Source organism: Thalassophryne amazonica, chromosome 5 (assembly GCF_902500255.1).
Source record: "Thalassophryne amazonica chromosome 5, fThaAma1.1, whole genome shotgun sequence".
In the NCBI taxonomy this organism is placed as follows: Eukaryota; Metazoa; Chordata; class Actinopteri; order Batrachoidiformes; family Batrachoididae; genus Thalassophryne; species Thalassophryne amazonica.
This window is the reverse complement of record NC_047107.1, coordinates 44,573,695-44,586,568: the sequence shown is the minus strand read 5'-3', so window position 1 is coordinate 44,586,568 and position 12,874 is coordinate 44,573,695. Positions and strand designations below refer to the sequence as shown.

General features: G+C 41.0%; 1 protein-coding gene across 2 annotated transcripts in view; it reads left to right on the top strand.

The window, feature by feature from the left end:
* Positions 1-12,874, top strand: part of rasa1a (RAS p21 protein activator (GTPase activating protein) 1a) — an 88,876-nt gene that overhangs the window by 19,421 nt on the left and 56,581 nt on the right. For both annotated transcript variants that reach the window (XM_034170093.1, XM_034170094.1), the window contains one exon: positions 8,617-8,769. In XM_034170093.1, coding sequence (XP_034025984.1) covers positions 8,617-8,769 — 153 coding nt within the window. The remainder of the gene's footprint in view (positions 1-8,616; positions 8,770-12,874) is intronic.

Here is a 12,874-nt window from a genome sequence, read left to right as displayed (position 1 = left end):
GTAGTCCTTCACTGCTGTGCTGAAGCCCACCTCCTTGCGCATGGGCTGACTGATTTTTATTTAATTTTTTTTTAAAGATAATCCCAGCTGCCCGGACAGGTGTGTCCAGCTTGTTTATAATCAGCCGCAGCTGCTGAACTCCTTTGACCACTTTCAGACACACTGTCTCTCTCTGATCATCTCCGCTGTTTTGGTGTGCTCCCAGGGCAGCTCGTGCGTGGTTCCCACTGGGAATATCAGATCCTCATTTTTGTCTCCAGTTGCTCACAATGTTGTTGAGGGGCCAACATTCAGAGTGCTCTGTGAATGTGTGGGATGGACTGTGTGGAGAGGACCTTTGTCACCTCGCCAACTTTGAAATGTTTAAAATCCAGCCAGGGGCTTCAGGCAGGCAGGTCCAGAAGCGGAATGATAGCTTGCCTTATACAGCCCAGAACAAATTTTGATGATGGATCATTGTCCTCTTGGAACATCTAATAGTGGCCAAGCTTCAGCCGTCTAACTCATTGATGTCCAAAGTATTCCAGAAAGGGCAGAGAGGGTGCAGGTTTTCCTTGGAGCCACTGACTCCAGCAGGTGATTTCACTGATTAACATCACTTTGGAGGTAATCATCCTTCTTCATTATTCCCTCCACTTTGTGCAATGCGCCAGTAGCACTGGCAGCAAAACAGTCCCAGACCATGCTGCCACCACCATATCTCACATTTGGGTCAGTGTTTTGTGTTTTGAAAGCTTCACCTTGATTCCTTCAATCATACCTCTTGTCATTGTGACCAATTATCTCATTTGACCATAAACCTTTCCCCGGGAGGCATTTGGCTTGTCCACGTGGGCAGCTGCAAATTTCAGGCTAGCTTGTAAGTGTTGATTTTGGAGCAGGGGCTTCTTTCTTGGTCAGCACCCTCTCAGTCTATGGCGATGTAAAACTTGCTTCATTGTGGACAGTGACGCTGGTGTTCCAGCAGTTTCAAGTTCATGGCAGGACTGAGCCTTGGTGGTTCCTGCTTTGTTTCTGAACATCTTGAATGCCGCCAGAATGGAACATTGATTGGAGGACTAATATTTTTGAAAAATACAGATATTGGTTAACAACACTGAACAATGGACATTGATATTACATTCTGGACTCGCATGCTATTCCAGCAGCGTGCATGCGTGCTTTTATTAAGTTCAATGTAAATACATAATTTAATTGCAAATACATTAAAAATATATGGATGACACAAGAAAGTGAAAACACTTATTCCCATTTAAATGTTGACACGTACCTCATCCAGCGTGTGCACAGTGTCTCTGCTCCACACGGAGAACTGAGTAATTTTAACTTTTTCTTGAGATTTCATCGTGTGCAGCCAGGATCGGATGGAGTCTGTGGTAAATGAGATGTTAATGAGGCACAGTGACTTTTTTGGCTTGTTGCGCCAAGACAGAGTTTGGTAGGGTGGGGGGAGAAGGTGCTGCTCCACTGATCTAATGGCACAACTCTGGTGCAAAGTGCCAGAGAGGGACTTTTCTTCACTAAAACAAATGGGTAAGACCTTATATTTACATGGTGTGTGAGTTTACACCACACGAGGAGCGCACCTTTCAGGAAATCAATTGACAGCATCAATTGATGTATTTGGACTTATGAGAAAGCATGTAGAAAATCCATAAATTAGCCGCTTCATTGTAAAGGCACAGTGTTCAAAGCGTGTGAAAAAATTGGTGGCTTATAGTCCGGAAATTATGGTATATGATAACAAGGTCCGCACCAATTTATAAATATATGAAGACAGTAAATTTACATAAAAAATAAAAAAAATCACATAATTAACGGGAAATAAAAGGGTTGAGTTATTCGTCTAAGGTTCTAAAAACATTCTGGAGTCACATGCCATTCCAACTCATTATAGAAACTTTGCATAATTCATTACCACCCTTGAAAAATGTCAACTACCTATTTTATAAAAACTACCCACGGACAGCGTGCTAGTTGTAATATAATATCAAACAACAACATAAAAGTTTAGTTTTGGCCAGTGGGCCTCCATCCTGATTAACCCTCTGGGGTCTGAGGGCATTTTTTGGACAGTTCACTCGCCTGGCATAAATGTTTTATTATTGCTGTTAACAGCTCTCCCTGCATAATCAACTTATCAGCTTCCTGGAGAAAAACCACCTGCTTAGTGACTTTCAGTATGGTTTTCGGTCCAAACGTTCCACTATGTCTGCTCTTCTATTGTTCACTGCGGCACAGGAAAAACACCTCCATGTTGATAACCATTTGTAAAATCCAGGCGGCTTTTGATGGCTTTCAGTGGAGTGAGTATATGAGAAATTGTTTAACAGCTGGACATGTTCCAACTTGTCCTTAAGGCTTCCAACAGAGGTGTTTTTCCTTTGGCGGAGCGTCGCGGCGGCTGCGAGCCGACGCGCAGACCCGTCCGCACGTCTTTCATTAAAAAAATCTCCTTTAACAGTGGAATATCCGGATAAAATGCTGAAACCGACTTCTTCTGAAACTTCTCTGTTCTCTCACGATGTCCTGGATCAATAGAGCCTGAAATGTGGAGGTTTTCAGCTTGAAACAGGCTGATGACGCCGCCTGAGAGCGCTGCGCGACGTCTCGCACCGTGGGAAGTCCTTAAAGCGACAGTATCACCTCAAAATCTCTCATCAGCCGTTAAAATTTTCACTGAAAACCAGCTTAATTTTTCGAACCATGTCCACTTCGATGTGTCTCACAGGTTTAGAAAAAAATTTGATCAAACAAAGCGCCAGTCTCTCAGCAACTTCTCAGACAAAGGAATTCCGACGAGGGGCTGGACGACTCCTCCCACAAGGAGTGCTCACAGGCGAATGACGTCACCGACAGGCGTGGAAAAACTCACGCATGCGCACGAGGGTTCAAGCATGTCTGACGTAAAAACATATGAATGAAATCCATATAGTTTTTGAAAAAAATAAAAAGGACCTATACTTTATGGACAGACCTCGTATGATGTCTTGTTGATCATAATTGACTGGAATAGGTCACCCATGACCCCTATCTTCATTTTGAATGAATCAATAAAAATTGATTCATTCTATAAGTGTACCATGATTTTTACTTAAGTGGTATTTTGCCAAATTATGTGATTTCCAGCCAGTTCTCTATTGAAAAAAGCGTGCCAAGTGAACTCATAAATATGATTTTGAATGTACCAGGTCTCTACCATTGACAGTTCCCAGTGGTTGGCACTCCTGCACTCCACGTTTTGTAATTTATTTATCAATTATTTTAAAATCATTTTCATATATTACACTGCCTTTGTGACCTAAAGTCTTTGGCAAATTCATTTTAGCACCAAAACAGTTTATCCATCCACATGAAGAAAGCCTGACCAGAAAATCACTAAGGGCCCATGGGCAAGGTCCTCAATCCTCAAGTTGCTCCCGGGGTGTCGTGACCGCCTTGCATGGCAGCACCCTGACATCAGTGTATGAATGTGTTTGTGTGAATGGGTGAATGTGAGGCATAATTGTAAATCGCTTTGAGCGTCTAATGCAGATGGAAAAGTGCTATATAAATGCTGTCCATTTTACCATAGCAGTAGGACACCATAGTCTTGTTTGAACACTCCTTATATCGCATGATTTGACCACTCACGGGCACCTATATTTAATGTATACACAGCATATACACATTTCACACGGATAAGTGGTGTACGGTTTTGTTTTTGGCTGCAATCACCGAAGCATTCGCAAAAAGTATTTTGCTGTTCGGTTTCTGGTACAGAAGAAAAGGTGAGGAGGTGGGAGACGTCGTGTTAGCAAGTGTTAGTCTACACGGCTAACCAGAGTAGCTCCGTTCTCTCGACTGCAAAACTGCCTCGACACATTTGTGCTCCAGATCATAAACAAACCGCAACACATGTCCACTTTCCCACTGCATCGTCACTTTTTCTTTGCATTTTCACTTTGTTTGCATGTAATTTGCCCAAAACTCCATTTAGCCCATGGGCCAAGCAGGTTTTTGGTACCACTTAAGGTGACTAAACAACACTTAGAATCCAGCCTCAGTGTACCATGGCCTACACAAAAATGTATGATAGCCATCCCTGGGTGGTAGCTGTAGCCAGGTAGGGGTCAGTGAAGAATTACACAGAGGTCAAAATTTAAAAATGCTACAATCACATTGAAAACTATATCACATTATTTGTCTGATCATAATTCCAAAATAGTATAGGTTGGACTATCTACGATGGAATATTGTGGAGTTTTGGGGTGAGAACAGCAAAGATGGTGACAAAGGACAATTTTAGTTTGTACAGGGGTCAAAAGTTAAAGTTGCTCCAATTTCAGTAAAAAATATGCCAATTATTGTTTGGGTTAATAGGGTTCTAATAAGGAATAGTTTGCACCATCTGTCATGCTTAGTTATCATGTTACAAAGTAGCATGTCACCTGTCATAGAATCCAATGAACGTCAACCTTTTTTGACCTTTACTTTGGAGGCCAAACAGTCAACACAGTCAAAGCTATTCTATTTATTAATGCTTTTATTTCAACCAGTAATTTACATCTTTTTTTTTTCTTTTTTTTTACTGAAATTGGAGCAGCTTTAACTTTTGACCTCTGTACAAACTGAAATTGACCTTTGTCACCATTTTTGCTGTTTTTCCCCATAACCCCAGAACATTCCATCATAGATAGTACAAACTATACTTTTTTGGAATTGTTATGACTGAGGGTGATGAATAAATTGTGGACCCGCCGCTTCTATTGTAAATCAGAACCAGCATGCCCACAATCAACATAGAGAAATGATCATTTTCTTGTTACACACTTTCAAAAACAACGGAACGGCCCAACTGCAGCGTGATTTTTATTTTTTTTTATTTTTTGTTTTCAGGCAGCAGCGTAACAAGCTGTTACTCTTAGTCGAGCGAGAACCTTGATATATACAACCCCAGTACCAATGAAGTTGGGACGTTGTGTAAAGTGTAAATATACAGAATATAATGATTTGCAAATCCTCTTCAACCTGTATTCAGTTGAATACACCACAAATACAAGATATTTAATGTTCAAACTGATAAACCTTATTGTTTTTGTGCAAATATTTCCTACATACATACAACATAATTCATATTTAAACAATTTTTTGTGGTGTACAGTAGCTCTGCGGGAGCACCCCCAATTTCCTTGTACTCCCCCAGTACAGTGACAATAAAGACTATTCTATTCTATTGTGACTATTTTTCTCAGAAGTACCAGGATTAAGGCCTGACATCTTTTTGAGCCATTTTCAGACTGTGGTACAATAAGTCTGCATTCACTGTAAGCTTTGGTGAGGGCATAAACTACATATTCATATTATACTGGAATAGCTGAAACTGCTGCATTGGTTTGTTGGATGTTTGTGTCTTCCCCGTCATTGTTTTTGTTCAGTAAAGTGTTATTTTCCTGGTTTTCCTCAGCCTAATAACTGATGCTTGATCTCCCCCCCCCCCCCCCCCCCCCCCAACAAACTCCTTCAGTGCAGTAACCAAAATCCTTTAGCTCATACCTAATCCCTCCAGATGCTCAATTCTTTGCTTCTCAGGAAGTCTTATCCAGTCCTACAACATGATAGCAGAATTCACCACATTTTCTTTAGAAGATGAGACCTACAGTAAAACCGATGGTTGTGTCTTTCAAATCTCCTGTGAAAAGAGTTCCTGTAGCACCTTGTTTGTGTTCTCACTGCAGGATGTTTTTGCACTCACTGCCCCCTGTTCTAACAAGCTAAGAAGCCCCAGTGTCCTAAATTTGAAAAATTTTGTTAATTTTTCCCTCAGCTGGCAAGGCCGACTAGGTTCATCTTCACCTCCTGAAAATTTAACCAGTGGTGTTCTTAAAGGAGACCTGCATTGAAAAAAATGCAGTCAGATTTTTTGAACAAAAAATGACTTACATTTACACATGAGATCCTTCTGAATGTAGTAAAGTAAATCTGCAAGCCCAGATCTGTCATTCAACAGAGAAATCTTCATTTGAAAATGACAAATTTACAGCTAACATTTAGCCCTCCGCAAATTGTCCCTCTCATCATGGACGCTGCCGAGGACAAGACCCTCTCCCAGCATGCATTGCGCCAACTGTAATTTGTGGATTTATGTCAGTTTGCATTTGCACCTTTTTCTTGTCTTATACGGAAGTATCTACTTTTTTAAAACTTCATATTGTCTTGCGGCACATTTGGTGAGTACACATTTCTTTTATTTGTGCTTGAAAATTATTTTGGGGGACTTTTTCATACGCCCGTTTGATTGAGTGGTGTCACAATGAAAATCTACTGTCTTTCGCCTCCGGTACCATCGCGGGATATGGAGGCGAGACCCGCAAAGAATCCCAGTCATTAAAAATATATAAACCTCTCTCAGTGTCCATGGAGCTCTGGGGCTCCGATTGCCGAGACATGCGGTGCTGTGGATTTTGCCGCAAGAAGTCTGTCCTTGCAGCAACAGGTGTACCGGCTGCTTCGCATTAAAACAGCGAGCGTAATCTCAGGACTTGTGCCAAGTGTGCTGCAGCTCCATTCAGTAGACAGAGAGGTGATGCCGGTGTTGTGCGCTGAATCTGACACTACACCGGCTGCAAAGCAGACACTGGCGGTGTGAGTGGCCCGCGTCGGCGGTTAACGAGCCCGCAGACTTAATAAGCGCAGCGGAGGCAGAGAGCGGGAGAGGAAGAACGGTGCCCGCTGTCGATGTCGTTGCTGATCTGAGCACACAGATCTGTATCTCACATTCATTGCAGCTTACTTTTGGATGTTGAAACCAGGACGTGTATAAGTAACATTGCTAACAGATAAAATCAATTTCAATGCGGGATCGGACTGAAGGCGGGAGCACATCGTCTTGTTCATTACGTCATGGAAATGATACGGCTGTACAAACTGTTTTCACAGAGGGCTAAATTTTAGCTGCAAATTTGTCATTTTTAAACGAAGATTTCTCCGCTGAATTACAAATTTGGGCTTACAGATTTACTTTACTGCATTCACAAGGGTCTTATAAATACATATCAGCTATTTCTTTCTGAAATCAATCAATCAATCAATCAATTTTTTTTTATATAGCGCCAAATCACAACAAACAGTTGCCCCAAGAAATTTGTAAGAAATCTGACCACATTTATTTCATTGCAGGTCTACTTTAAGGCTTCTGTTTAATTCAGAATGCAGCCAGACTCTGTCGGAAGGAAACTCTAAAATAACCTATTAACTTCTAAGCATTTAGATGCCTCTACCTTCCTTTCTATTTGTTTTGGTCAAATAATTTTTAACTGTTTATTATGTGCTTTCAGCTGCCCCCAGTTGCTTGGGGCGGCAACAGTGATCGCAGCATCTCGTTTAAGCCAGTTACCTTGGAAATTCAGTTCCAAGGGGGGAAAGAACTTTACACCTCCTGGTGTTCCGAAGCAATTTCTCAGACAAGTACTAGGCTAAACAGGACCGACTTTGCTTAACCTCTGAGATTTGATCGACTCAGGTATGCACAAAGTTGAGGGGCAGGCATTTTTATTTGTTGTTTTAAATATACTATATTTACCTCTGATAGCTCCATTTAAAAAATAAAAAAGCATTAACAATAAACTTCCCATCACAACTAGGGCTGTCACAATTATTACAGTATTCATCAATTACGATTATTTTTCATATTCGCGATTACCGTGAATTATTTATTTTATCCACAAAGCATAAAACGACTCAGCATCTGACGTCATTGTGCTGCAGCCTCGCTCACTCTGTTTTGCTCTCGTCTTAAGGCATGACAATAACATGGAGGCTGAGGAGTGATCCGTCCTGCCGTTTGGATTAGACGGCTGATTAAAACAGTGGCCGTCTTCTTCAAAAGCCGTCTAAAATGCTTAGTTTACCAAAGGAGATGCGCACTTCGCTTATACTGGTCAAGACAAAACTTGCTCAATACTTTGTTGATGCACCTTTGGCAGTAGTTACAGCCTCAAGTCTTCTTGAATATGATGCCACAAGCTTGGCACACCTAGAGTCCCTCAATTGAGAGAGTAACATCAACTCAGAACATGCGCTTATTGAGTGTTGTTAGAAGGAAAGATGATGTAACACAGTGGTAAACATACCACTGTCCCAGCTTTTTTGAAATGTGTTGCAGACATCCATTTCAAAATGAGCAAATATTTGCACAAAAACAATCAAGTTTATCAGTGTGAACATTAAATATCTTGTCTTTGTGGTGTATTCAATTGAATATAGTTTGAAGAGGATTTGCAAATCATTGTATTCTGTTTTTATTTACATTTCACGCATTGTCACAGCTTCATTGGAATTGGGTTGTACAACTCCAATTATGTATGTGTATGTACATTTGATCAATTTATTTATTTTTAAATCCTCAGTTCCCATTGTAAACCTACTTGGAATCGATTCCATCCCTGATGCAGGTGCTTCCTCAGTGGAATATGTCTGATTTAACTTGGCCTTTTACAGAATAAAATGTAATGAAAGTCAATACAAAGTTTTTGTGGAATTTTTCATTTATGATGAAACATGACACTACTGACAGGAGAGGTGTCCACTACCACTCACAATTATTTTTCAGTTTCTGACTATCTCTGTCTGTCACAGGTGGTACCATGGAAAACTAGACCGAACTATTGCTGAAGAGCGGCTGCGCCAGGCCCGGACACCTGGCAGCTACCTCATCAGGGAGAGCGACCGCCGGCCCGGTTCCTTTGTCCTGTCCTTCCTCAGCATGACCAATGTGGTCAACCACTTCAGGTCAGTCAGCACAGGATGCATCAGTATGTAGCTTGGTTTTCAGGACCCATTATTTTCTAAAGATTAGATGGTTTGCATTAAGCTGTGATGGGGAAAAAAAAATGTCTGTAGGCAACTCATGTGACCTAAAATAGCTGTGAATGGGCAGAGGATCTGTGGTGGTAAGGATCCTGTCCAGTAGTTTGAGATGCGATTTAGCGGCCAAACATGGGAACGATCACGATGAACACGAATGACACCTTTGCACACAACTTGTTCAGCTGTTATTATCCTGCTATTATCTATATGAATAGACTGTGGAAATCCCACCATTGTTCCCAGTAATGCCAAAATAAATAATGAAAAAAAAAAAAATAATATTAATAACTCTTACACCGACTTTCAGAATGATGTCCCTGCTGGATCTACTGTCTTATCTGCTATGTCCAGTATATGATCCACGCTTTTATGATCCATTTGTCCTCAGCTCTGACATCCACGCACAGCACTCACTCGTGTCCCTGAACAGCCTTAATACTGTTTGCAGTGATGTCCAGCAGCCCTTAAGGGGTGTGCGTCCTTTGATTTGATTTGTTCGGGAATGATACTGTAAATTCCTTTTGCTGTTCCCTTTGGGGTTTTTTCACTCAGGGTCTCCACAGCAGATTTGAGATAGATCTGCTAGTTGATTTGGCATAGATATGACCCCTGTATGTTGGCTCTGATGAATGTGTGACGCCACATAAAATAAATTAAAAAGTAAATTTTTAATTTTCATGGGCTTTGACGAAAAAACAGAGGTACCTGTAATAACTAATTTTTCACAAATACCTAACGATAGTTGGCGAGATATACTGACATGAACAGCATTAGCTGAAGTTAGCCAGTTGAACTAACAACAGAGTAACTTTGTTGATCAAAATAATTTCGGCAGTTGAATTATGGGTTGGCTGTTGGTCCATTGATATTGATCATTTTCAAATACACCTTGCAATGCATTGGGGCCCAGAGTAGTACCATCCTAGCTCACCCACCAACTTGAGCAGATCTGCACCAGCCTTGGGGGGCCCTGTTTTGTTATAAGGGTGCAGGCACACGGCACCCCCACTAAGTCAACAAAGGACATAGCTACTGTGGAAAAAAAAAAAACTACATAAGCTAGAGATGATGAATTTGTATTTGGAGTAGTGACTATCTGCACTGGGCAATGTAATGTTACTTAACGCAAACAATATTTCATTCTCAAAATGCCATTGTCTTTTGAATGCAGACCAGAGGTTAGGGTGTGGATGCATGGGTGCCATGCCCGTGTACAGTCGGAAAGTGGGGAAGAGATTGAGGAGGCTGAGTGACGAGGAGTAAGAAATGCTTTGCTGCAGCAACACTGCAAAATAATCTTTTTTTTGAATGAAGATCTTTTATGTTATTCTGAGAAGTGTAAGGCGATTTTACTTCATTGTGAAACTGGTGTGACAATTTAGACGATCGTGGGCTGCCACAGTCTGGGTAGTTCTTAGGAAATACTGAATTGACACACTGCAGAAACTTTTGTGGGTAGAATTTGTATGTTAATATTTGTTGTCTGTAGAGATTCTCAGTCATGCAGGTCATGATATTAGGTTTAGATCCTTGAAGATGTATCTTGGTATTGATGTCTGTTCCACAAAATGGCAACAAATATGTCAACCATTTGATACATTATACGAGATGGTTTATGTATTTTATAACCTTGTTAGTTTGTTTAGATTCTAATTAGAAGTTGAAACTTTTCCAGACTGTAATGTGATGTTGCAGCCCATAATGAGCACAAAAATGTGACTGGCTACATTTGTCCGTCAACTGTCAACAAAAATTGCAGATAGTCTCATAGACGCTGGCACAGATACGGCTCCCTGTATTTTGGCTCTGAATGTGTGACGTCACATTTCCACAGCACGGCATATGTTCGCTGACACATATGACACTTATGTGTGTTGCTGGAGCTGTAACTGATCAGTGTGTCGTTTAGTGAAAGCATGTCATCATGTTTTCTTTCTGTTCATACATTCTTCACAAGGAGCTCATCAAAGAACTCTCACCGCATGTCCTCAGAGAAGGAGAGAGGGAGCAAGCAGGAGAGAGAGGGGGAGAGACAGAGAGAGAGGGGGGAGAGACGGAGGGAGCGCTCCAGATGAAAAAAGATTGAAAGCAACACAGTGCTACCTCAATTTAATCAACAAAGAAACAAACGGCCATTTCCAGAACCGGCTGTTCCTCTCCGATCATCTCTGTTGTTGTGTGCAGCCCACAGCTCGTGCATGTGATCAGCCCCACAGTTTTCTCATGTTACGAGTTGCAGCAAGTGCATTCAGAGGATCGCAGGACACCAGCGATGGCTCTGGGAGCATACTGGGAGGAACCTTGTCACCTCACAAACTTTGAAAAATTCAAAATCCAGGCACGATGCTGTCGACACTCTGCAAGTAAAGTGAGTGAAGAGTGCCACCCAATGAACGTCGAGTGAAATCAAGCGATTTCACTCACAATTGCCATACTCAGGCTGCTGAAGCTTAGTTACATAGGACCCTTATTGCCATAACCTTCTGCAAAGTGTCTGAGCCTCAGAAAAAAAATTGCTTTTAAAATGTAACCCCACAATCTAAACTGGTGTTAAATACAACATCGTGTGTATACCGTGCATCCAGAAAGTATTCACAGTGCTGCGCTTTTCCCACAATTTTTTTTATGTTACAGCCTTATTCCAAAATGTATGAAATTTGTTTTTCCTCCGAATTCTACACACAATATCCCATCATGACAATGTGAAAAAAAAAAGTTTTTTTTCTTTTTGAGTGTTTTGCAAATTTATAAAAAAAACTAAGACATCACATCAACATAACTATTCACAGCCTTTGCCATGAAGCTCAAAATTGAGCTCAGGTGCCTCCTGTTTCCACTGATTAGCCTTGAAATGTTTCTATAGTTTAATTGGAGTCCACCTATAGTAAATTCAGTTGATTGGACATGATTTGAAAGGCACACACCTGTCTACATATAAGATCCCACAATTGACAATGCATGTCAGAGCACAAACCAAGCATGAAGGTCCCAATGAGCACAGTGGCCACCACATCATCTGTAAATGGAAGAAATTCTGATCCATCAGGACTCTTCCTAGAGCTGGCCGCCCATCTACACTAAGCGATTGGGGGAGAAGGGCCTTAGTCAGGGAGGTGACCAAGAACCTGATGATCACTCTGCCAGAGCTCCAGCATTTCTATGCTGTTTACTGGTTAGCTAAAATTTCTAATTTTTCAAACAAAAATATTTGTCCTATCAACTTCTGTTTTGCAGCGTTCACCCTTGACCCAAAATACACAAGTATACCAAACAGGAAATGTCAGCTCTCCCTGGTTTTTGCATGATTTAAGCCACACACATGCACACAGAGCCCACTTGGGTATTATAATATCGATGCCATATGATTGCTGCTCATCTCTTCACTAATTGAATATCAAGCCTTCGCTTCAGGGTACAGGGATGAGAGGAAGATGTAGCTGTGTGAAGATGAAAGTTTTGTGAGGTTTTCTGTTCTGCAAATCAGATGACAACACTGGTAGTGTAATTACCTTATTTGCACAGTGCTGATGTAGCCACCCCACCCCCCACCGACAAAAAGAATACGAGACTGGTAAAATGGAGTAATGTTGATGCCAAATTTAATTCTTGGCTGTGTAAATGCAGTCACTTTGCTGCTAAAGGCAATCATGAGTGATGCTTTTAGTTTTCTCCTTTGATCATAGAGAATTTGTGTGTGAGATATGGGAGTATGAGTAGAACTTGCATATTCCTTGGAATTGCTGTGATGTTGAAATTCGAGAGCTCCTTTCAATTATGACTTTTATATAGCTTTCTGTCTGGGCAAGTTCCAATTATCTGAGTAAGAAATCAGTCCCTCATTTAAAAAAATTTAATAAATGCATTGATAAACTGCTTAGAATCTACCAGATGGCATAAATTATGCAATCATTAATGTTGTTGCCATTATAGTGTGTGCTTGTTAGAGCAGAACGGAGGGTCTTTAGTATAAAGAGATAGATGTTTGAAAGGTAAAATGTCATTGGTTTAACGGTTAGAGGACCACTGC